This window comes from Plectropomus leopardus, chromosome 9, assembly GCF_026936395.1.
Source record: "Plectropomus leopardus strain MGB_pleo_1.0 chromosome 9, ASM2693639v1, whole genome shotgun sequence".
Classification (NCBI taxonomy): Eukaryota; Metazoa; Chordata; class Actinopteri; order Perciformes; family Serranidae; genus Plectropomus; species Plectropomus leopardus.
The window spans coordinates 34298375-34322081 of record NC_142184.1 but is presented as its reverse complement, the minus strand read 5'-3'; the positions used below and the strand labels follow the sequence as shown (position 1 = coordinate 34322081).

Genomic DNA, 23707 nt, shown 5'->3' with positions numbered 1-23707 from the left:
TCACTTTGCAACCATGATTACTCTGTTTGTCTTTGTGTCACTGCACCCTGAAGAAGGCGCAAGCCGATACGCGTTGAGGTAATTCTAATGAATGTAGCCCATTAAATTAAAGGCCTTTTACATTTTTCAAACCCACTTGAGTGCCTGGACTTGGATTTTTTTTGTGCCATTTTTTTTTATTATTGATATTATTGATGACTGAAACTATGAGGTTTATTTTAACCTTTTCATAGGAGACGTGACAGAAAGTGAAAGAAAGAACAAACAGTTATATGCTCCAGACATTAAAGGTTCTGTATTCAACATTCGGAGCCAGGGCTGTTAGCATTAATGCATTAATTGCAAAGAGATTAATATCCATATATAACTTTTTTTCATTAATTAGTTGATGATCAGCGGCTGACATTCCTGTCTCCAAAACCCCAAAGATGGTGACAGCCAAGGCTGAACTCAAGGTTTAAAAACAGCCATCTAAAAAAAACAGCGGGTGATGTCATGGTAGCTACGACAAGTTATTTTCATAGGCTATGGTATGGAGGGGTGTAGACTACCTCATAGGTCACAACTTACTGTGCACACACATTTCCCACTTCAAGACGAGGACAGGATAGCGTTTTACACTTTCAACAGCCACAAAAACAAACAAAAAAAACAAACAAAATCTTCTTCCAATTTATAGTTCAGATTTTTTTATTGAATAAATAAAAGGATGATATATAGACAGCATTGCATATTCTCAAATGCTTAAAAGGGCCAGCATGACGAAGGAAATGCTGAACTCAAGCCTTCATAACAGGCAGTCCACAAACCAGTGGATTACGTGTAGCTAGCTACACCCATTATTTATTCGGTCTGTGGTTGTAATCCAAGCTTCTCCGTGGTTTGTTGTGGTACACTGATTTGGCTGTCCTTGTGTGTTAGTGCATGTGCGTCTCACACAGGCTAACGCATGGTTGCCACTTTGCACTTCGCTCAAATGGCAGTTAGAGCTGGTACTTGGATGGAGTTGGCGTGGAAGCGTAGCGCCCACCCTCCACTTCTTCACTGGCTAACACTGTTAGCTCTGTTAGCATTGTTGTTGTTGCCTAGCACTTTTAGCATGTCCCTCTGGACTTAATGCTGCATTTGTGGGATGTCGGAAGGTCAGACTTTCCAAGTTGGGAACTCATTCTTCCAACTTCATTGTGTTCATGAGCTTTGATGTCATAAAGTGGGAACAACATGGAAACTGCAAAGAAGATGGGTTGCATTTTAATGCTAAAAGCAGTTAAACAAGAGGTTGATAACTGTTTCCAGTTTATTTATATTTTCATGTATTATGGTTTTTTTTTTTTGGATTTCTTATATATTATATTTTTATATTTAATCTGGGTCACTCTACATAGACAACAGAAACATTAATACCATATAACACTTTAAATGTGATCAAAAATTGATGTTTAATACACAAATGTGCAATACATGTTTATGCATTTATGACATCAAGTCAGCAACTCATGTTATAAAATAACTTTGTTAGCAATGTTAGTGTACTCACCTGGCATGCTTTATTGTTAAAAGTTTGCTTGCTTGCTACAGCTAGTAGATACATATACTAAAATACGCAACAACTAAAAATAAATAATAGCTATTAGGAACAAAATAACAACATACATATTTTTTTACCATCTATTGTTGACATTGTTTCCATGCTTTCCGTCATCTCTGCTGCCCAGAAAGGTCACGCAAACGTCACAACTAGGCAACTCGGGTATCATTCAAATTTCCCAATTTCACACTTGTAATTATGACTTTGGAGGGCTTTTCATGTGCTTGTAACTGATAAATATTGTAAATATGATATTTCAAAGGAGCACATGAAGGCAGCATAACACTGGCTGCTATAGCTGCTTGCACAGCCATGTTGAGATCCATGTGCAGACAACTCATACCCAGAATTTCATACATATAGAGCTCAAATTTAGCACTTTGCAAATCATTCTACTTCTCTTTTACATCAGTTCCTTTAAGTTCAGCTCTTTATTCTTGAGCCCATAACCTGAGAATCCATCTCTCCCTTTATCTCTATCCCTCAGAACACAATTTAAAAATAGCTGGGAGACAGGCTGAGGGATGGACTCACCTGTTTTGTTCCGCACAATCTTAGAATAAGAGAAGCATCTGAATGGAAAACTAATAACATATCAAAGTACATTCTTGGCTACGTAATCTCACAGACAGCTCCATTTGCTGGAGGTCACAGGAGGAACTCAAGGGGGAACAGCTCGTCTAAAGAAAAAAGGGCTTTCTTCAGTAACTGAACTCTCAGGTCAATCAACATCTCCACAGCTGCAATGTTTATGAGAGTGTTGCCAAGGCACAGAGACGTGAAACAAGGCGAGAAATATATGGTTTGTTTGTTTTTTTTTTCTTTAAGGCTATTTTTCTAGTTATACATTAACTATACAGACCTTTTGCCATAAATGCTTTTTGTTGCTGTTTTTTTTACAGTTTTATTTTTTTACAATCGCTGAGGCACAGTTTTAAAAAAGAGGGTCATTTTGTCAAACACTACACACACAATTAACACAACTGCGCACACAAGTAGCAGAACACCTCAGAGCTTTTGCAAATTGAACATTACACTTAAAAACTACACAATGACTTATTTAAGAAGAAACAAAAATTGCCACAGTATGGCACACAGATGATTCCCACACCCAAAGGTTTAAGTAAAAACTAAAAGTGGTTCTTCATGGTGCTTACCTGTCGCAAGAAGAAGGCAATGAGCAACTTAACAAGAACTGGCCTTAAAATAAGCAAGGAATTTGTTACATAAAAGTAATTAGAAATAAGCAAAAAAAAGTTTTAAAAAGAAAAGAAAAAAAAAAAAAATATATATATATATATATATATATGTATGCAGCACAACAAAACTGATGTCAATCCAGGAGTTAAAATAAAATCTTGCACAAAAAAAACATTTTGTTTAGGGGTTCCCTGAGGAACCAATGCAATTTGGTGCTTAAGAAAAACAATACAGGTCCTTGGACATAATTCTCCAAGAACATTTACTGGATCCATCATTTTAAACCCAAATCCTGTTCTTCAGGAGAACCCTGAAAAAAAAGTCCAACACTATAGTTTAGAGCGGTGCTTCCCAAAGTGTGAACTGCATAAAAAAAATCTTTCATGTGGCAGAATAATCATCATATATTATTTGTAACTAATTGTTTTACCTTAACTAGCTAGTTAGCTTTTGGCTCAAGAAGAAACGTCACTTCCTGTCACTGCAGCAGCTGCCGTGACAGCTCATCTGCAGGCTTAAGTTTTGTTCGAAATTATGTGTCTGAGGCCATTTGTCTGTGAGGCAGGTTTTCAGGGCTTGTGGCCTGAAGGACTGAATCCAGTGTTAGATGCTGAATCGGATCTGAGGCTGTTCAACCAGACATCAGAGCCTTGACATCAGCAGCAGCACAACGCATCACACTGCTGAACAGTTTTCACGAATTCACAGTAGGAGACGTTCGCACTGTCATTCAGCTTAAATAAAGCTGCCCTTGCGTCACTGAACATTGTGCTTCATCATAGAGTTTTGGATTTTAGTGTAATATAGTTGTGAACAGTGGATTTGGATGATTTTTCTAACAGTACATAATGTACTGTGGGTACACCCCACTCCATTTGCTAGTATTAAATAAAACATGTTACTTTGTGCAATGACACATCTACTTGTACGTATTTATTTTAAGTGCTTTACTTATTATTTAAGTTTTTATTTTTTATTTTCTTTATTTTTTTGCAGTTTGTGGCACATTTTTTTTTGCCAAGTCGCTTGTTTTTTTTCCCCACATTTTTGAATTAAATAAAAAAAAATGTCTTAACTTTCAAAGTTTAGATGCTAGTAAAAGCCCTCTAAATGCAGCACCAGAAAATTAATGTCAGTCCAGGTGTTGAAGGGTTAATGCTGTGACCCTCCATAGCGAACAGTGCTATGTGCAATGCTGGTGAAACTTTACTGGACTTTTGCCCAGGAGACTGCTGTTCCTGTCTTATGTGATACTTAAAGTAAATGCTAACTTCTTTAAACTTATGTCAAACTTTGGTCCCACATGTAAAAAACTGTCACATCTCGTTGAGGAAAGTTAAGTTTCCCTTTTTGTTCTCCTCGTGTATCATAGTGCTCTATTTCCTGTTTGATTTTGTTCCTCATCTTTTGTTTCTTGTCCTGCTGTGTTTTGCACCTGTGTGATTATCAGCCCTCACCTTAATGTGCTGAACCTCTGTCTCATTATCTCTCCTCACTCAGAGTATTTGATCTATTTGTTCTCTTCACTTGATGGCTGTGTTCATGCATACTGCATAAAGTTTTTCTTGCCATTTCCAGCTCAGCTTCTACAATAAGTGTTTAATACACAGTGGAAACTAAATTCTTACATCTATACTATATTCATACTATATTACTATACATTCACTATAAGTGCAAAAAATGCACCATAGAAACTCACCCAAACTGCAATTTTTGATCCCACAGCCATCAAAACATAAAAAAACATGCATTGTATTATTTCTGGGTGTCATTCTGGGCTTTTGACTTGGAATTTGTTTTTACTATTTTTCACCTGGTGATATCATTTTTGCCATATTTGGCGTATGGAGAAAATACATGTTATTTCATCTTGGTGCGCTGCCGCAATCACTGTTGCTGCAAATCACTGACATATCACAGACTGTTATAATAAAGCATATTGGCATCATGAAAAAAAGGCATTTAAAATTCTGAAAATTAATGACTATTTGATTTTTATGATAAGGATTGACGCTGGTTGAAAAAAATAAACTCCACAAAAGTAGTGAATAATAATAATGTATAATATCTTTTAAAGCTTGATTTTGAAAAGCACAATTTGTGCACAGAGCAATATGCGTGTGTCTGATATTAAAGCGGGTTAAAAAGGTGGGGGAAGTGTGCTGACAGATCCTGTTACTTTGCATTGTGGGAGGTTTAGGATTGTGCTGTTTACGTTATGCTAATGTAATCTGAAAATAAAAAAAAAATGAAATCTCTACTGAGCCCTTCCAGTCCATGCAGAGCAGTAGAGGAGGACAGTTTAGCTTTTCTTTAATGTTAGTCAGTACTTAGACTTCTGGCTCATTTACTTTCCCCTCAGCTTTTCTTTTTGGATGTGTACATTAACTGTATACATACTTGCCGTGGCATGTTTGCTTTAAACTGCAAAGGAAATGACTGTAAATGAGGAAATTCAGATTAGATAGCAGATCTTCAGGCGTTTGACCAGAGAACCATCTATCTTCCATTGCTGCTGTCAGGTGAAAAGCAAGTTCAGGAGTTTTCAATGTTGTCTCACAGAGCAGTCGTATGTGGACTGCAGAGCTTCCCGAGCCACCTGCCAGCTGCTGAGCGTTTCTGTGCCAGTTATATTTCATGGTGTCCCTTAATCTGGGCTCAAATTCTAACAAAGTAAGAGGTCATCAACTGGAGAAAATCAACTGGAAAGTACAAATGATTTGAGGCAATGAATGACGAAGCGCTGCTGAAATGGGGCCTTTGTAGTCCCCTAAATGTAGAAAATTACATTTAGGGATAGTTGCAGTTTATTTGAAATGGGGATGCATGGGGTACTTTAAGTTGTCTTAGTCACACACATTCCACGAAAACTTGTGCCCATTTATGTATATGCATAAGGAGCATTTCGAAAGCAAATGCTGCTGCAAATATTGCAAAGTTTCATGAGTTTCGTTTAGGAGCCAATTACACGGCAATGATTCTTGTTTTAAATGTTAAACTTTTGATGCGGTTTATCCTATCATTCGCATGACATAGATAGATAGATAGATAGATAGATAGATAGATAGATAGATAGATAGATAGATAGATAGATAGGTACTTTATTGATCCCGAGGGAAATTTAAGTAACCAGCAGCATAATAAACATACAGAATAGAATATAGACCAATAAATATATAAGCAATATATACAGAGAAAAAGAGAAATGCAGAATATGCAAAAACGCAAGATATAAAACAACAATAAACAATAAAAACAGTGTAATACCAGTAAAAACAGTGCAACAGTGCAAACAGTGTTCATCTGTGTGAGGAGGAATTGAAGAGTCGTATGGCCTGTGGGACAAACGACTTCCTCAGCCTGTCAGTGGAGCAGGACAGGGACAGCAGCCTGTCACTGAAGACACTCCTCTGCCTGATGATGATGCCGTGCAGAGGGTGGTGGGCATTGTCCATGATGCAGAGCAGTTTGCTGAGAGTCTTTCTCTCTGCCACTGATGTGATCGAGTCCAGCTCTGTGCCGACCACAGAGCCAGCTTTTCTTACCAGCCTGTCCAGCCGAGAGGCGTCCCTCTTCTTGATGCTGCCTCCCTAGCACACCACAGCATAGAAGAGGACACTTGCCACAACAGACTGGTAGAACATCAGTAGGAGTTTCCGGCAGATTTTGAAGGACCCCAGCCTCCTCAAGAAGTAGAGCCTGCTCTGAGCCTTCTTGAGGAGGGTCTCCGTGTTGAAAGACCAGTCCAGTTTGTTGTCTAGCTGCAGCCCGAGGTATCTGTAGGTCCCGACCACCTCCACATCAGACCCCTCAATGGAGATCTGTTGCATAGGCGGCCTGGACCTCCGGAAATCCACCACCATCTCCTTGGTCTTGGTAGTGTTGATCTGCAGATGGTTTGCCCTGCACCATGTCACAAAGTCCTCCACCAGGCTCCTGTACTCCCCCTCCTGTCCATCCCTGATACATCCCACGATTGCAGTGTCGTCAGAGTACTTCTGCACGTGGCACGACTCAGAGTTGTACTTAAAGTCTGATGTATACAGAGTGAACAGGACAGGGGAAAGAACAGTCCCTTGTGGTGCGCCAGTGCTGCAGACCACCGTGTCAGAGGAGCAGTCCCTCAGCCTGACGTACTGAGGTCTCCCTGTGAGGTAGTCCGTAATCCAGGTCACCAGGTGTGATTCCACCCCCATATCTGCCAGCTTGTCTCTCAGTAGAGGGGGCTGGATCGTGTTGAAGGCGCTCGAAAAATCAAAAAACATGATCCTCACAGCGCCACTCCCTGTGTCCAGATAAGAGTAAGCCCTGTGTAGCAGATACAGGATGGCGTCGACCACCCCGACCTCCTCCTGGTAAGCGAACTGGAGTGGGTCGAGTGACTGGCGAACCTGGGGTCTGATGTGGTGCAGCAGGAGCCGTTCCAGGGTCTTCATAATGTGTGAAGTCAGGGCAACTGGTCTGTAGTCATTCAGCACACTGGGGTGTGCCTTCTTTGGAACTGGGATGAGGCAGGAAGTTTTCCATAGCAGAGGGACCCTCCCCAGTCGCAGGCTCAGGTTGAAGACATTTCGGGGCATTGACACCTATGTATGTATATCTGCATTTGATGACATGCAAACATCAGCTGAACAGCAATTGTACTTTATTTTTAGCATTCCACTTTTGTGGGTTTTGCCATCAGAGCAGGACTGTTGTGAGTGGGTGGAGTGTACAGTCTCACTGTCCAACCAGTGCTCACTGAGTTTTTCAGGTGAACTGCTTAGAGAACCTTTTAGAGAATATTTCATTAACAAATTGTCACACACATTTGTAAAAGTCCATCTTTTTTAATTTCTGTATCATGCAACAAGCATTTGTCACCGAAGAAAAGAGAGCTGACTGGTTTCCTCCATGGATCACAATCAAATGTAGGTCACGAAATAGTATCAGGTGCTCATGGAAGACGGGAAACAAGAGGATAAGGCAAGAGGGAAATCCAAGCACTCCAAAAGTATACCAATGTGAAAAACAAGGAGGATTTACATTAAAAAGCCTTTATTATAGTGGCTAAATCATTAAAAATGCCAAATGTTTCGACCAAACACCGGCCTTCGTCAGTGCTAAACAAACAAAAGCATTATGGATGTAGCCCCGCCTATATAGCGGCAGGACCCAATAACAAATGATCACGTAGTCACATGATAGACAGGTAAAAGCTGAATGAATAACATAATATAATGACAAAAAAGGAACATGAAATAAGATGACTCTCATATATGAAAAAATATATATGCATATACATATATAGTATATATAGCATTTGTCACTATTGACACTAATTTGACACCTTAACCCTTTGAAACCTGAATGGACATCAGTTTTTCTTGTGCTGAATTCAGACACTTTTCACCAGTTTTTAACCTTTAGAATCTGAGTGAAAAGATTAATTCTCTTCAAAAACATGGGAAAAGGCAACTGAAAATTAATGTTGAAAAAAAGGGTAAAGAATTTTTCGAAAGTTATCAGAAAACAAATGGAAAATGTCCATAAACTATATTTATGATTCTTGGAGTTATATATTCAAAATATGTTACAGAATATATAGAAAATATTTGTGTATTAAGTTAACTTGTGTGTAAAACACTTAATTTAGTGAGAGTGTAAATACCTCAATGGTCAGCAGTTAGTATTAAATTTGCATTTTTACTCTTTATATATTGCCTTTATTTATTCATTTCCTGTTAACATGTATATGCTTTTATTTTGAAGAGACAGTCTGCACTGTTTCCAGATCTTTTTTTTTTTTTAAACTTTCCTTTTTTGCTAATTATCAGGTAATTTTCTTGTAGCTTTTCTCAAAATGCAAATTGCAAATTTTTGGTCCATGTGTTGTTGTATACTGCCTTCCTTCTGTGTTTTGAAAGGAATCAAGCCCATTCGCTCAAGTTTGAAAGGGTTGATGTCCATATTTAAAAATAAAACAAAACAAAACAAAACAAAACAAACAAAAAAAAAACACTGAACAAAACTTGACAGAGAAAAAGAACATTTAACGCTCATTCAACAAAATATAACTCTTGAACTAATTTGAACCAGTAAATAAATCTAATGCTTGAACAGGTTTTTGTCTTCTCCAGTCTAACTTTAGCGCCCCACTGACCCCTGAGGGAAGTGGATGAGATAAGAGACATCCTGTCCTGCCGCAAACATCATATTTAGGGAATACTGTACATCCACTCATCCTGACGTGGAAACAGGCCAAACTGTGACCAGCTGACAGTTATAATTAGTGATGCTTTATGTTCAGCTCCTCTGTGACAGCCTGTCAGACCAAACAGATTGAACTCTGTAAGAGACATTGGCCCCGGGGCCAGAAACATAGAGACATTTCCTATGTTTAAGAAGAAGGACACGTCCTCCTTTTGGTTATATATATTTGGTTATAAGTGGGGTTACATGAGGTACTTATACACCGACAGTATATCACAAACAGTTCATGTCAGTCTGCAGTTTGGAGAGGCATGCTTGAGTCCAACACAGAAGCTAAGCAATGTACTGCTGCGGATGGGGGACAGCAGCTAAGTTTTTTTTAGCCACCCCCCAAAAATATCCATCATAAAAAAAACAATTTGACTTTAAGTGTATGCTATTAGTCATTTTATATCATCTCACCAATCTACAGAGGTTGCTCATGTTAAGATCCAACAACGAGGATCATAGACGAAAATTTAATTTCAAAAGTCAGTAGGCTGGCACTACATTACAGCAGATGTGTGTTTCAGTATATGGAGTCAAACTGAGGAATTCTCTGGATAATGACTTCAAATGCAGCTCAGATATTCAGTTTACAAGATGGTGTGAAGAAAAAATAATGGGGCTTTACGAACTTTCTGAGTAATGTCAAGAGGACTGTAATAGATTGTTTCTGTTGTTATTGCTAAATTTAATATAATATGTGAAAAGGAATGGTAAATACAAAAAGGTTGGCCATTTGTAGCTTCTGTTATTAGAAAGAAAGAGGCAGGTATTATAAGACTTTCTTCCTCCTGCTCCTGTTTGTTCATGGAATGTGTTGAAGTGTTGAGCAAGTAAACCAGATATGAATGAATGGATCAAATGAGAATATTTTCATAGCTTTGCCTCTCCGCAGATGGCCCGTTCCAACAGAACGAGACTGGAGAATACTGGCTTGATGTCTTTCAAAAACATAGGAAAAATGCAATGAGCATCTTAAGAAGAAATAACCCAAAAAATGGCAAAAAATAGAAAAGTACAAGAAAATTCTCTGAAAATGAGAAAAAAAACCCCAAAGACAAATAATGTAAAGGAAAAACAAATCAAAACAACAAAAACCAAGGTAATAACCTGATGAAAGTGCTTAAAAATAATTCTCTAAAATAATTTTATGGTAATTAGAAATGTAGTTTCTTGACCTTTTTCCCCTAGCATTTTAATAATAATTTTCCATATCTAAAATTACTTGCAATTTGCAGAACAGTTCTTACTAAGTTGCCTGTTGCTGTCTCTGTCTGTGCCCATAACTAGCTTTTTTGTACAATTAAAAAATAAAAATGACAAAGACATGCCCATAGACAAAGACAAACCCACTGGGCTTATTTGGAGCCTCCACCTAAAAATGTTTTTACAAATTTAAAAAAGTTATTTACGGACTATACAGAACACATCATACATTAAATAATATGACTAGATGGCACGTACAAAAAATAAAAATAGTAAAATATAACATAAAATAAAAGCAAAAAAATCAAATTAAGCTTGTTAAAATGTACAGTTTGGTGTGCATGCATTGCACTATATTGGGTACAGAGAGATTAAAGAGTTTGGAATCTGGCAGGCAAAATGACCTCTCAAAGACTTTCTTGTAGGAAATTCTGGCCCTTTGAGTGTTAATTCGGTGGTCCCTTGAATTACGTTTTAGGGTGTGCTTCAAAAATGATTTGAATGCCTCCCTCAGTTTCCACCACCCTCTCTCTTTTATAAATAATGAACAGTCCCCAAGAGTGTTCTTCTTTTGTACCACTGGGTGCTGAGAGATGCTCTCTCTCTCTCTCTCTTTCTCTCTCTCTCTGTGTGTGTGTGTGTGTGTGTGTGTGTGTGTGTGTGTCACAGAGAGGAGGACCTGCTTTGCTCCATTGGTCCCAGCAGTGGCGGCTGTAGCGAAGTTCCCATTAGAGGAACATTTCCTTTCTGCCCATCCACTGATAATATCCTCCACACTGAGACTGCATCATTAACACTGAAGACACAATCTGATACACTTTAGTGAGGTCTCCAGCTGTTGCCCAACATTGTTTCCTCTGTGACTGAGTGAGAAAGGGGGGAAAAGGGCCATGCGCGCGTGCCCACACACTCACACACACACACACACACACACACACACACACACACACACAGGACAGCTACATGAAAACCAAAAAAATGAGAAAGGATGTCTCTTAATTGTACTTGAATTAAATGATTTTCTTTTTGTTTACGTTATTTTTGGTTTCCAAGGTGAAACATGAACTCCATTCAGTGAATGGCTGTGCGTCATCGCGGCAGGTCCAATGGGGAGCGCGCCTCCTGTCGTGCCGGATATAAAAAAGCTGCTCTCCTCTGACTTTCTGCGGCTGAATCAGTTTACTCCGAGACGTGAAAACCAACGAAAGTCCACTCACTTTCACCACTTTCTGTTTCCATGTTTCCACATTTAAAGGTGTCATGGATTTAAACTTTACGCTCCTAGGGGGCGACTTGTCAAGCTTTGGCGCACTGGCGCAGAGACTGTTTGGGAATAACTCGGTGTTTCCGTTTGAGAACGCCACCGCCGCTTCCAAAACGGACGAGGAAGACTTGGAAGTCAACACGGATGTTTATTCCAGGGTGATCGTCACTGTCATCTACGCCGCTCTGTTTGCTGTGGGCTCCCTAGGCAACTCCATCACCCTGTACACCCTGCTGACCAAAAAGACCCTGCAGAACCTCCAGAGCACCGTGCACTACCACCTGGCCAGCCTCGCCATCTCCGATCTGCTCATCCTCGTCCTTTCCATGCCCATTGAGCTCTACAACTTCATCTGGTTCCACCACCCGTGGGTGTTCGGGGACGCCGTGTGCAGGGGTTACTACTTCCTCCGGGACAGCTGCTCATACGCCACCGCACTCAACATCGCGAGCCTGAGCGTGGAGCGCTACATGGCCATCTGCCACCCGTTCAAAGCCAAGAGCATCATGTCCCGCAGCCGCACCAAGAAGCTCATCAGCGCCATGTGGATCGCGTCCTTCGCGCTCGCGGCGCCGATGCTCTTCGTCATGGGCCAGGTGACGCGTCAAGGGGAGAAGATCTGCACCGCCATCGTGTCCCCCGTCAGCATCAAGACCGTGCTTCAGGTGGGTGTTTGAGAATGTGTCTCATGAGGTTGCCTGTTGGTTTTACGCACAGATATGTCCACAGTTGCTTTTTAAACACCGGGGAAATTAAAAGGGGAAACACTTAAATCACCCAGGACTCCCCATCATCACATATAGTACATGAGGTGCTGGTTGTTACTTTCTTTACAGTGTACATAGATATGTGCCATTGCGCACGGCTTTACGCCTGAATGTGTTTCCAAAATTCCACTTTGTGCGCACCCAAATTGTTGATTTTCCCTAGAAACAGCAAAAAGAAACGTTATCATAGCGCACGCTGGATGAAAACTAATACATGTATTTAACTACTTTAGGCTATAATAAAAAATAATTTAGCTCCATGGTTGTGAGCAATTTCACCTCACTGCAGGTTAATTTGTGCCACGAGCGAGGCAGCCTCTCAAACACCAACAACATGATGCTTATTTCTGCCAAATGAATCCATCATGATGCTGAGCGCACGGGAAACGATCAGATCCTCAATGATAAATATCTAAAAATAATATTTGATGATGAGCACAAACAGCTACTAATGATGCGCAAACTTAACCCTTTGAAACCTGGGCAAATTGACTTTAAGAAATGAAATTTAGCAAAACATTTAATTAAAGTACCTTAAAATGACCTGAAAATAAAAAATAAAAAAATAAAAAATAAAAATCTTGATAATTATCACTAAAGTTATCTGGACATTTTTTCCCTGACAGTGAAGAATATTTTTCAAAATCTACTATTTTTGTTTTGTTTTTCAGTTTGCAGGGAATCTCCTGCCAAGTTGCTCATTGTCCTTTCCCCCATGTTTTTGAAAGAAGTCAAAGCAATGTGCTCAGGGTCCAAAGGGTTAAATACGTAATACAATAAAATTGATGTGAGTCCAGGTGTCAGAGGGTTAAAGCAGCATACAGGGTGCTACAGTTGTGATATTTTCTGTCCTGTTGGCTCAGTTACTGTGGTTCATTTTTTATGATTTGTGCATGAAATGATTGGTGGTTCATGCATTGATGGAGGTCTCCTCTGTAACTATTTTGGTCATTGACCAAAAATACCAAAGATCAGCTTCTCAGTTTGACAATATGTTTCTGTATCTTCCCTTGCATTATAGCAAAGTGAATATGTTTAGGTGGATATGTATCATGGTGATGTAATCCATATGGATTCTTCTGTCTCTACTCTGATGCCGCTTGATGTAGTCACTCTGCCCTTAGAGTTATTACTAGAGATAGCTTTAGGATGCATCATTGTATATTGTATTGGGAAAATTGGTTGGTAGTCACTGGCAGCAAGAAGAGAGAAGCACTGCATTATTTCAATTTATAAAGCACTTCTCAGTAAACTACCTGGATGTCTTGCTGGTCTTTTACAGTGTAGAGCAACGTCTGACTTCACTGGGTCTCAAGACTATTTAGTCCTTGAAAATCATTATGTCAGCATTGAAATCGGAAAAAATGGCTTTTAAATATTATGCTGCCTAATGTAATCAGGATGTCTGTATAAAAGAGAGCTTGCTCACAAAAACTTTAAAAATTTAAGGCACCCTGAACACTAACTTTTAGAAGTAAAGAAAAAAAGTCTATCTTTTACAACAGAGATGCAGCTTTGTTTTGTAATCAAAAATTGAAATGACACACCTCCTTGCTAAATTTGTAAAATTTGAACCAAGCTTAAAACCTGTATCATTAGTTATGAGTTTGTATTTCCAATTTATTGTATATAGTTAATATAGTTAAGTATATACACTTAAAACATTTTAAATGTAATGAATTCCATCTATTTTTTTATGTTAAAATTACTATTTTATTGCATTTTCAGTTTTTACTATAGCATCTTACTACTGTATCTCATGCGATTGTTAAAAATCTGTCTCGTCACGCGGCACTAATGATACATGAAATCTATGAAAAAATTCATATTCCTCTGCCTACTCTATTGCTTTATAATGCTTCTAATAGCCTTACCGTACATGAAAGAAAACAACAAAACAGAGCGGAGGAGTCTCTCATGCAGCTGTCAGTCAAGTTAATCACCTGCTCCTGAACTGCAGCCAAATTGAGAAACTAGGCAGCGCTGATTAAATATGAATCAAGATTCTCTTACTGCATTAACTAAGCTATGTCTCACTTCAGACAGCTCCAGAAACATCTTTTAGTGTACTGTTAAGCTGTAAAATGAGAACTGGTGTTGGTGACATGATAATTTCTCCCGAAATTTGAATCATTATGCTGCTGGACAACATCCAGTAAACAAATTTTTTACGTAGCTTCACGCTTATGTCAGCGAAGCTGAAAAGTGTCACACAGTCAATAGATGCAAGTACACTGCTACATGTAGCCACATGCTTAGGTCAGGAAAATATGTAGGCTCATCTTGGTAAATAATGTTTTTGATTTTCCCTCGATATCAGTTCCTTTTTTTTGCTGGAACATGTGCGGTTTTGTTTTGTAGCAGTACATTTTCACAGTAGAAAGTGTTGCTATACACAGTCCTTCCCAAGCTGCAAGTACACTGCTACATGTAGCTTCATGCTAACATCAGGGATACGTAAACTTGGTTGCCAGTATTTTTAATTTCTCCCTGATTTTGGATCATATTCCTACTCGAACATGTCCAGTTTTATTTTGAAGCTTTGCTTGGTGATTTTGCATAATAGAAATAAATAATAATCTCTGTCATTCCCGGGGAGACCTTGGAATTACCATCCATTGAGAGCAGACAGTTTTTTCTGGAGGGGGGTTTAAAGAGACAGGTGCTACAACAGGGCATTTCTGAAAGAGGGTGAATACAGGTGTTTTAGGACAAATGACAATAGTTGTTACCGGAAAAGCATGTATACATGTTCTAGTAGAACCCCAAAATGTAAGCAGGAAATTTTAAATAAGCATGATAGGTTCAACCTAATGTATAGTGAGTCATAAGCAAGTGGAAGTGAGAAACAAAGACACACACACGCACGCACACACACACACACACACACACACACACACACACACACACACACACACACACACACACTTTTTCCATACTCTGAGCACAGCAGCCCCCTCAAACAAAAAAGGCCATTTCTCATGTCTGTCCCCAGTGCTCCCTGAGACAAATGGTTTTGCCTCGCAGGTCGAATAGGTTATATAAATGATGAAGACAATCTGCCCGACTTTGTTTACAGTACACATACTTGGCATTGACTCAGAACCTCATGTGTGATTAGGGTTGTGTGAGAATTGGAAATGATTAGGTGAGGCGCTCTGTCATTCCGGTGTAGCTTCGGAATGAGACAAACGGAAACGTTACATCAGCTGGAGTGTATCTAATGTCTGTCTTCAGTGTTTGTGTAATCATCACAATCATCATCATCATCATCGCTTTCATCTGCTGCAGTGTCTGCTGCGTCTGGCTTTACTCTTTCCTGCTTTCCTATGCCACGCTGATATTTTCCCATCAGTTCGACTTGTCTTTGGTTCGTCCCTCTGTGTCTCGTCTTTACTTGGTGTTTTTTTTTGCCTCCTCTATTCATCACTCCTGCACGACAGTCACTATCTGAAGCAGTGCCAAGGCTAACAATTGTTATCCTCTGATGCTTTCATTGAGGTTATTGGCATTCGTGAGCCAGGCTTCAACAAGTGCTCTCTGTCAGCGAGGAGACATTTTCCCACACAGAAGTCTTACCCTATAGAAATCACACAAGAATTTGTTATTTTTTCCACTTGATGGAACAATAAATAAGTAGGGGCATATGAGTCTGGGAACAATATACGGACAAGGGAGGAAAAGATCAAGTTGCTCCCATAACAGTTCAGAAATGTGTGTGTTTGTGAATATACTGTGCAGTGAATGTATATGAAAGATGCACTCTGCCTGTTTGGACAACAGGGGGTGGCACTGTGGGGAGAGAAGGTGTGTGTGTATGTGTGTGTGTGTGGGTGTGTGTTTGAAAAATGAAGTGAAAGGGAAAGATGAAGAGGTCAGAGAGCAAGCGTGCAGTAAGAGGGGGACCTCATAATGTGTAGATTAACAGCAGGAGCATGCACAGCTGGGGTTAGAGGTTCAATTCCCCCTTGCAATTAGCCTAAAGGCTAATATTCAACTGCAGTGCTTTAAAACTAGACTTTTAAAGGCCAATTTAAATAATGCAGAACATCTGAAAACTGTTTGAACTTTTTGAAACTGTCAAAGGAAGGCTCTCAAAAATGTTACTTTTTTATCCATTAATGAGTTCTTTCATTTTAAGCCTGAAACCAGAGCAAATTGGCTTGATTTCTTAGAGGGGCATAGAACAAAGGCAATGACTAAATAAAAAAAACCCAAATATTATCAAGATATTAGTTTTGAAAAAATTACAAGAAAATTTGCCAAAAAATAAAGACCAAAAACAAGGAAATTACATGAAAAAAAGTGTTAACCAAGTGTTAACCAAGTTGCTCATGTTTCGAAGCTTTAAGTACTTGTAAAAGGCATCTAAAATATTCCAAGAAAACTGATGTCGATCCACATTTCAAAGGGTTAAATTTGTAACTCTTAAAGGGACAATTCACTCTCAAATCAAAAATCCATATTTTTACCTCTTCCCAGTGCTTTATAAAGCATCAGCCTAGATTGTTTTGTTATGAGTTGTGTTGCTGTGTGTAGTGCACAGCACGCACCACCAGAGCTCAGTCCCTGTGGAACAGGCAGCTGTGCTGAAAGTTGGGCTGCACCTAATGATTATTTTTTTATTGATTAATCTATCGATTATTTTTACGATTAAACGATTAATCTATCAATTATTTTTGTTATTGATATAACTATTATTTTTTTAATACTCGATTAATATAACAACAAATTTACCAAAAATATCATTTTAAAATGCTGCAGGGCATTATCCCCCCCCCCCCAAAAAAAAAAAACAATTAATGCAAGAGCTTGTTCCCCTCAAGTAAAAGGAATGTAGTGCAATTTACATTTAACAGTCCAAGTGAAATAAATAAAACAATGTAAAAGTCAAGTCACTTAACAAAACACTTACTTTTTGGTACAGTAACAAAACTCAAATCCAGCAGTCCAATAAAACATCTTACAGTGAAATTAATGCAATTTGAATAACACTATAACTTTTCTCTAACAGAAATAATCATAACTGGTACATTCTTTCTGCATCAAAATAGTCCAGTCTTAACTGGGCCTTAAGGCATATTGCTGCCTGCTGATATGAGTGCTGTATTTTCATATTTATAAGCACATATTCCTCTCATTTATGAAATTATACAAGCTCCTGCACTGCTGGCAATCCCATCCTGTAAATGTTTCAAAATAAAATGCATTGTATCAGCATTGTGTCCACAGAGACACAGTCAGATAGCTTTTGTTTTGAAAGGGAACCAAGGAAGTTAAGGTAAAACAAATATCTTTGTATTTCCTCATCTCTGTGACAGTGAGACACTTTAAACTGCAGTATAAAGAGATATAGAGTCAACAAACAGGAGCGTCACGTCTACATGTGCTGCAGCTGACACGCAGCTCAGACGCGCCAGTCTGGCGCTGCTCAAGCGAGCAGTGTGTATGCTTTAACATGATACACGAGTGCCGAAACAAATAACAACACGATCGGCACTGCTCACGCTCCCAATACGTGCGCTGTGTGAAACGTTACGTGAATCGACGTATTTACGTAATTGATTATGTTGACCCGTCACCTCGGCCCTAGCTGAAAGACACAGTGACACCTAGTGGTGGAAGGAGAAGTTACAGGACTGAAAAAGCCGGCGGCCAGCAGGCAGAGAGAGACTGTGGGGAATAACAGCATGTTTTTTACATCTAACTTGGTGAATTACGGATTTATTTCGACCAAACAGGAGCTGGTGATTGTTGGAACAGTGGACTTATTAACTAGATTACTAACAAGAGCAACCAAGACACTTAGGGTGAGCTTTGTGTAATGTATTTTCTAATGTGTTAACGTGGCAGTTAAGCTTCATCAGTCTTCTATGGCCAAGAGAAAGTTGAATTAAAAAGGTGTACATCTGTATTTCTCTGTTAGGTGTGTGAATATTACTTTTCTTAACAGGTTGTAGGTTTCTATTAACCATTTGTTAGTTTGAAGACCTTAAAGTTGTTTGTCCGGGGTTTGCACACTATACTGTATACTCAAGTGAAATTACAGGTAGGTATCCATCAAGGACAAACCTTAATTTGACTTTTTAAACTTTTTTTTTTAAAGACTAATAAATACACCTTGTACCTTGAATTACATGCAGTTTTTCCTCATGTTGTAAGCGTGATATGTTATTTCAAGGCTTTTTACACTGATTTCTAAATGTATTGAGTTTCTTCCACCACAGATAAAAACAGAACTAGTAAACATAATGTTAGTGCGTTAACAGACACAGGAAGAATGTGTGAGGGAGGAAGAGAGAATATGAATTGGAGAGAGGCTGAAGGACTCGATGAGCAAGAAAGGATCTGTATTTAACTTCTTCAAGGCTGCAGCATGTGGGGAAACTGGAAGTGAGGTTAACTCACTGAAGTTAGACGGTAAGATGAGATGTTTCCAGCCAATTTGGATTTGACATGCTGTGCGTTTAGCCTGCTGCGGGTGTGTGCACTTACCTTGGCCCGTGTACCTGCAAGCTTGTTTGCTGTGGTTGCACTGAGTGGTTTCCTGCTGTTCAGGAGTCTCTGCTGGGGTTGGACAGGGTCATGTTGTTTGTGCAGCAGTTTGAGTCAGAACCGCAGAAACTGACTCATTCATCCAGAGAAGTGTTGGGAAGTTTATATTTCTTAGAGGTTGAAAGTTGCTTTCATTATGTTTTGAAAATGTCTGACCCTTCCTGCTGGCAAACACATTTTCTCTTTGCATGGATCAACTAATGGAACAATTAAAAATTAATAGCATAAAGTTAAAAGCAATCCATGTATCATTAAGGGTCAAGGAATGTTTGTATTGCAATTTGAATAGTAGTTAGGGCTGTCAAATGATTATTATTATTATTATTATCTGGAGGTTAGATGTCAAGGGACCCCTGTGAAAGGCAATGCCATTTTTTCATTGCCAAAATTTTAGACTAACTTTGAAGTGTTATTTAGTTCCTTTACTGAGAAGCTAGCAAATACATTTTCTGTTTTTGGAGCCTGACTGTTCATTAGGAGCGTTGTTGAAATATGTAAAATGTTTTGTTATTAATTGCATCCTTCGGTCATAAATGGAGCAGCAGAATGTCAGATGCAGTTAAAGTCATATTTAACCATTCATTCTGCTGGGTCTAAAAAATTGCTTTCACTTGCAGCAGCTGCTCCTCTCATCCATCGATCTGATCTGATCGGCTCTGAATGTATTGGCGGATTAATCATCCACCCCACGAATTACAAATGGCTGAGGAAAAAATAATTCAAAGAGCTCCTCCTGTGCTGTGTTCACAGACCAGCAAAAACCTCCGTATTCAGAGAGGGGACACAGAATGATACAAATACATTTAACAGAAAAGAAATGTTTGCTGTTTGTCCTATTCATTCATAAACATTTATTTTGTTGGCTGGGTTGCACACACACTATACATTAGGCAACATGCCCCCTAACTTTACTTCAGGACTCCAAATTATAACCATTAAAATGCATACAGGTATCTTCAGTGCTTCAGACTGTCTCCAGGAATGGGCTCACAAACATTTCCTGCTGACAGAAACTTCAAATATTCTTGCTGAGAAATTTAGAATTCAGTCTGAAGATTGCACCAGCTGCCTCCAGCATCTCAGCAGGTGAAATGACAACTGAAGTGCCTTATGTTGAAGTGTATGTCAGGCTAGTATGAGGAGAACTTTATGTTTGTGTGTGCAAGAATGTCACATGCATGTCAATGCAAGTGCTCACCTACAGTATGTCTAAGCCAAATTGTTTAATCTGGTCCTTGCAGACACTTGTGCACATGGCAGGTCACATTTAAGAAAGTCTAGCTGGGAGTTTTATGACAACACTGCACATTCCCACTTTCAATTCCTCAAATACTGACACACTTAGTCAGTGGCCCTATTCATCAAGTATGACACTCCAGTGTCAGTTTTGGACACTCATGGATGACATGTCGATTTATACTCATCAAATGCATTGAGTCTTGTCAAAATAAACTTGTATTCCCAAAAAATGTACAGTTTCCACTTGTTTGATGCATTCAGGTTCTTTAGAAAAAATAAACTTAAAATGTTGGTTCAAAAACCCCTTTGTTTTAAGGTTTACTTCTTTACGTATAAGCAATATAAGTACATGGTTAGGTTCAGAAAAAAATCATGGTTTGGCTTTAAACAAGTGCATTTTTCAACAACATAATGTAACCTAAAGACAAACTTCACATACCTCCTTGATTGACTTTTAGTTTCAAATCGTACATGAACAACAATTTGTGTCTTTCATCCCACCCACACCTATACAGACTTTCTTGCTTTTTATACTATGGCAGTTGCTTGGAGTGTCATAAAATGCCACAGCCTGATGCATCTCATAGCACCTGAAAGGGTGCCTCAGTATGTCGGAATCTGACACCAAGGGCCAAACACCTATTACTTCTATTTTCTATTACTCAAACTGCACAAATTAATATTGCGAATATAAAATATGCCTAATGGAAAGATGTCAGTATCAAAAAAACTAAAAACTAAAACGTTTTTACACTCACATGAGGAGGTATTTCAGGTGATTTGAAAAAGGCATATTTTGCAGAACTGCAATGGAAACACTTTTTGGCTTTTCCAGGTCACATGATGCTTTGGTTGTGCTATGAATGTTGGTAGGGACTGGCTCCCTCTGGCATGAGGCAGCAGGTACTACAAGAGGTGTTATTGCATTGCATAACTCTTCAAAAGATGAGCGGATCATCTGGAAAAGTTTTGAATCCACAATTCCTCCCAGTAGTCCCTATACATGGCCGCTCCCATGTATAAGGGGCTTGCCTTTTCATTATCGCTCGCATAGCACACCTTTGCCACATTCAGTTGGAAATAATGACTGCTAGTGCTGTGGCTGCAATAAAAATAAACCTGCTAATGTTCTGAACATTCATCACCATGCTTCTTGCAATGCTATCGTCAGAGAAGTCGCATAGCATCACTAAATGGAAATGCAGTCAATTGTTTTATATACATTTTGAAAATATTGTTAAAGTTTTGTGCAAATCTGCAACGGAAACCAGCTTTTTAACATGCATCCGTCTCATTGTTGTGAACATGATATCGCACAAACGCCCTGAGGGAATTTCTTCAAATTTCCACTTAATCTTAACCATGAACTAATTAGAATTTGATGGTTAAAGTTCAAGGTCACCTTCCATCTGTCTCATTCTCATGTATGCAATATCTGCAGAAGGCCTTGAAGGAGTTATGTCAAATATGCCACCAATGGCCAACTTGGACCCAAGAATGAACTGATTAGAACTTGGTGGTTGAAACAATGCAGTTGCTTGTTGCTGAGAATCTACAGGCCTGTTGTTTTTCTTTCAGTCAGAGATAAAGTAATGCAGGAAAGTTAATTTGTTTATAGAAAAATTGACAAGTTTTGCTCATTTGTTAAGATAATACAACAACAGTATACTTAGCATTAATTAACAATATTTAAATAGGATGGTATTCAAACATGGCATATTAATACAGTAAACAGTTCTCCTTCTTACAGAGCTGAAAAGAATGTGAGACACTAAAAACTATTATTCATTGTTAAGCCTTAACATCAGACAGGATTTGATAGATTTTAAATTAAGATAAAAACAGATGTAATTCCATGATGGTACATACTGACACCACTGTGGGCTATAACAAACTTTTCATCAGATACATCATATGCATTCAGAGAGTATTGAGACCTTCCACTTTTCTCACATTTTGATGAAAACTCAAACACTTTGTAGACACACTTTGGTAGACACTGAAATGTAAGATAAGGCTGTAATATAACAAAATGTAAAAATAGGAGATGGAGGATACTTTCTGACTGTCTGTATAACAAAATGTGTTCAAGTTAATTTTCTTAAATTGGAGGGATTTTAATCAAATTCATCTTGGCTTTATCAGATGAATCTGCTCTGGATGCAGCAAGTGAGCCTGCAGCTGGAAAACAAGCAAAATGCTCTTTAAAAAAAAAAAAAAAATCAGATTTCCATCCAGAGACAGTGATAAGACTCCCCACATGATCCACCCAAAATATTTTTTTGCCATATTCTGCAATCTTCATAGGGGCATCTTGCCTCAATTATTTTAATTTTAATCAGACAAAGTTGCCATTAATCCACATTCTCTTGAGTCTGAGTTTTAATGAAATGCAATGTGGACTTTTTTCAGCAGTTTAAATCCTTATTAGTAATGCAACTCTCAAATTAATTCAAATAACCCAATGAGTAAAAAAATCCACAGAGGCAGAATTAAAAAAAAACAGGGTTGAGGGAATTTTTCCATCAACCTGTGACTCATTTTAACACCAACTATTAGAATACATTTTAGGAACTAGGGCACAAATTGAACTGGAAGAGAAGCTCAATCTTTCTGGTTTGAGCCAAACCTATCCCTCTTTTTTGTCATGAGGTAATACAACACATTTCCCACACAATTCAATTTAGAGGCAAACAATGCATACTGCAGAATTTGGGCCAGAAAAGGCTGCAGATATTGCTTCCAGTAATTACACAGCTCCAGTGTACTCATGAAATGAACATAGGATTGATTTATTGCTCACATTTTTTATGAAGTATTACATGTTAGACATGCTTTATGACAAAAAGTTCAAGCACGAGACTGAACATCAAGGAAACGGGTGGTGGTTGAAAAGCTCCCCTGAATCAATTGAAGTGTTATTCAGATCACCTGAGGACTGACTCTTCAGTCAGAATTGACAGCAGCTTGGTGCATTTCGCCTTTGGGCCAATCAATTTGTGGCAGCGCCTTCTCTGAGGGCTTAAGAGCAGTGAGAAAACGCACTCTCAGGACATTCTGATCCTCCCTCAGTCTCATGCAGACCTCATGTTAGCAGATATTGTAAGACAGAAGCTTTTTGTTGTTTTGTTTTTTTGTTGTTCTGGTTTAGGGAGATTTTGTGCACTCAGAAACCTTAGTGTATATTAAAGAACATCCTTCCATTAAGTCTCTTGCATCAGGGCAGTTTGTGTTAAAATTATTTTCATGAAAACCCAGTACAACCCCGCCACTCATATCTACGTATATTAATAGGGAAGAGTTATTAATGGAAAAGACATTTGGCCAATATTGAAAACACAGTTGTTTATTAGTAGAGAGCCACTACTTTATTATTGAAAAGGCATTACTTAATTATAATTCAACTGTCTTTGTGGCTTGAAGGTCTCCCTGCAGCAGGCATGAGAGGTTACGTCAGCCTGTGTGGTCCTACTACCAGGAGAGAGAGGCCCCCTCATGCACCCCTGGTGGCACCAGACATTGTTGATCCCATCACCCTGGATCACCCCACTGGCACAGCCATCAGGCAGGCAGTCACTAAGCAGCATTTTAGTTAACCAAAATGAGAAATTAATCAAATATGCTTTTCAAAAATGTTTTTTTTTTGTTTAA

General features: G+C 38.8%; 1 protein-coding gene across 1 annotated transcript in view; it reads left to right on the top strand.

The window, feature by feature from the left end:
* Positions 1 to 11366: 11366 nt before the first annotated feature.
* The window catches only part of ntsr1 (neurotensin receptor 1 (high affinity)), a 70045-nt gene continuing 57704 nt past the window's right edge, over positions 11367 to 23707 (top strand). Inside the window, exon 1 of the mRNA XM_042492503.2 lies at positions 11367 to 12160. Coding sequence (XP_042348437.1) covers positions 11492 to 12160 — 669 coding nt within the window. The 5' untranslated portion in view covers positions 11367 to 11491. The remainder of the gene's footprint in view (positions 12161 to 23707) is intronic.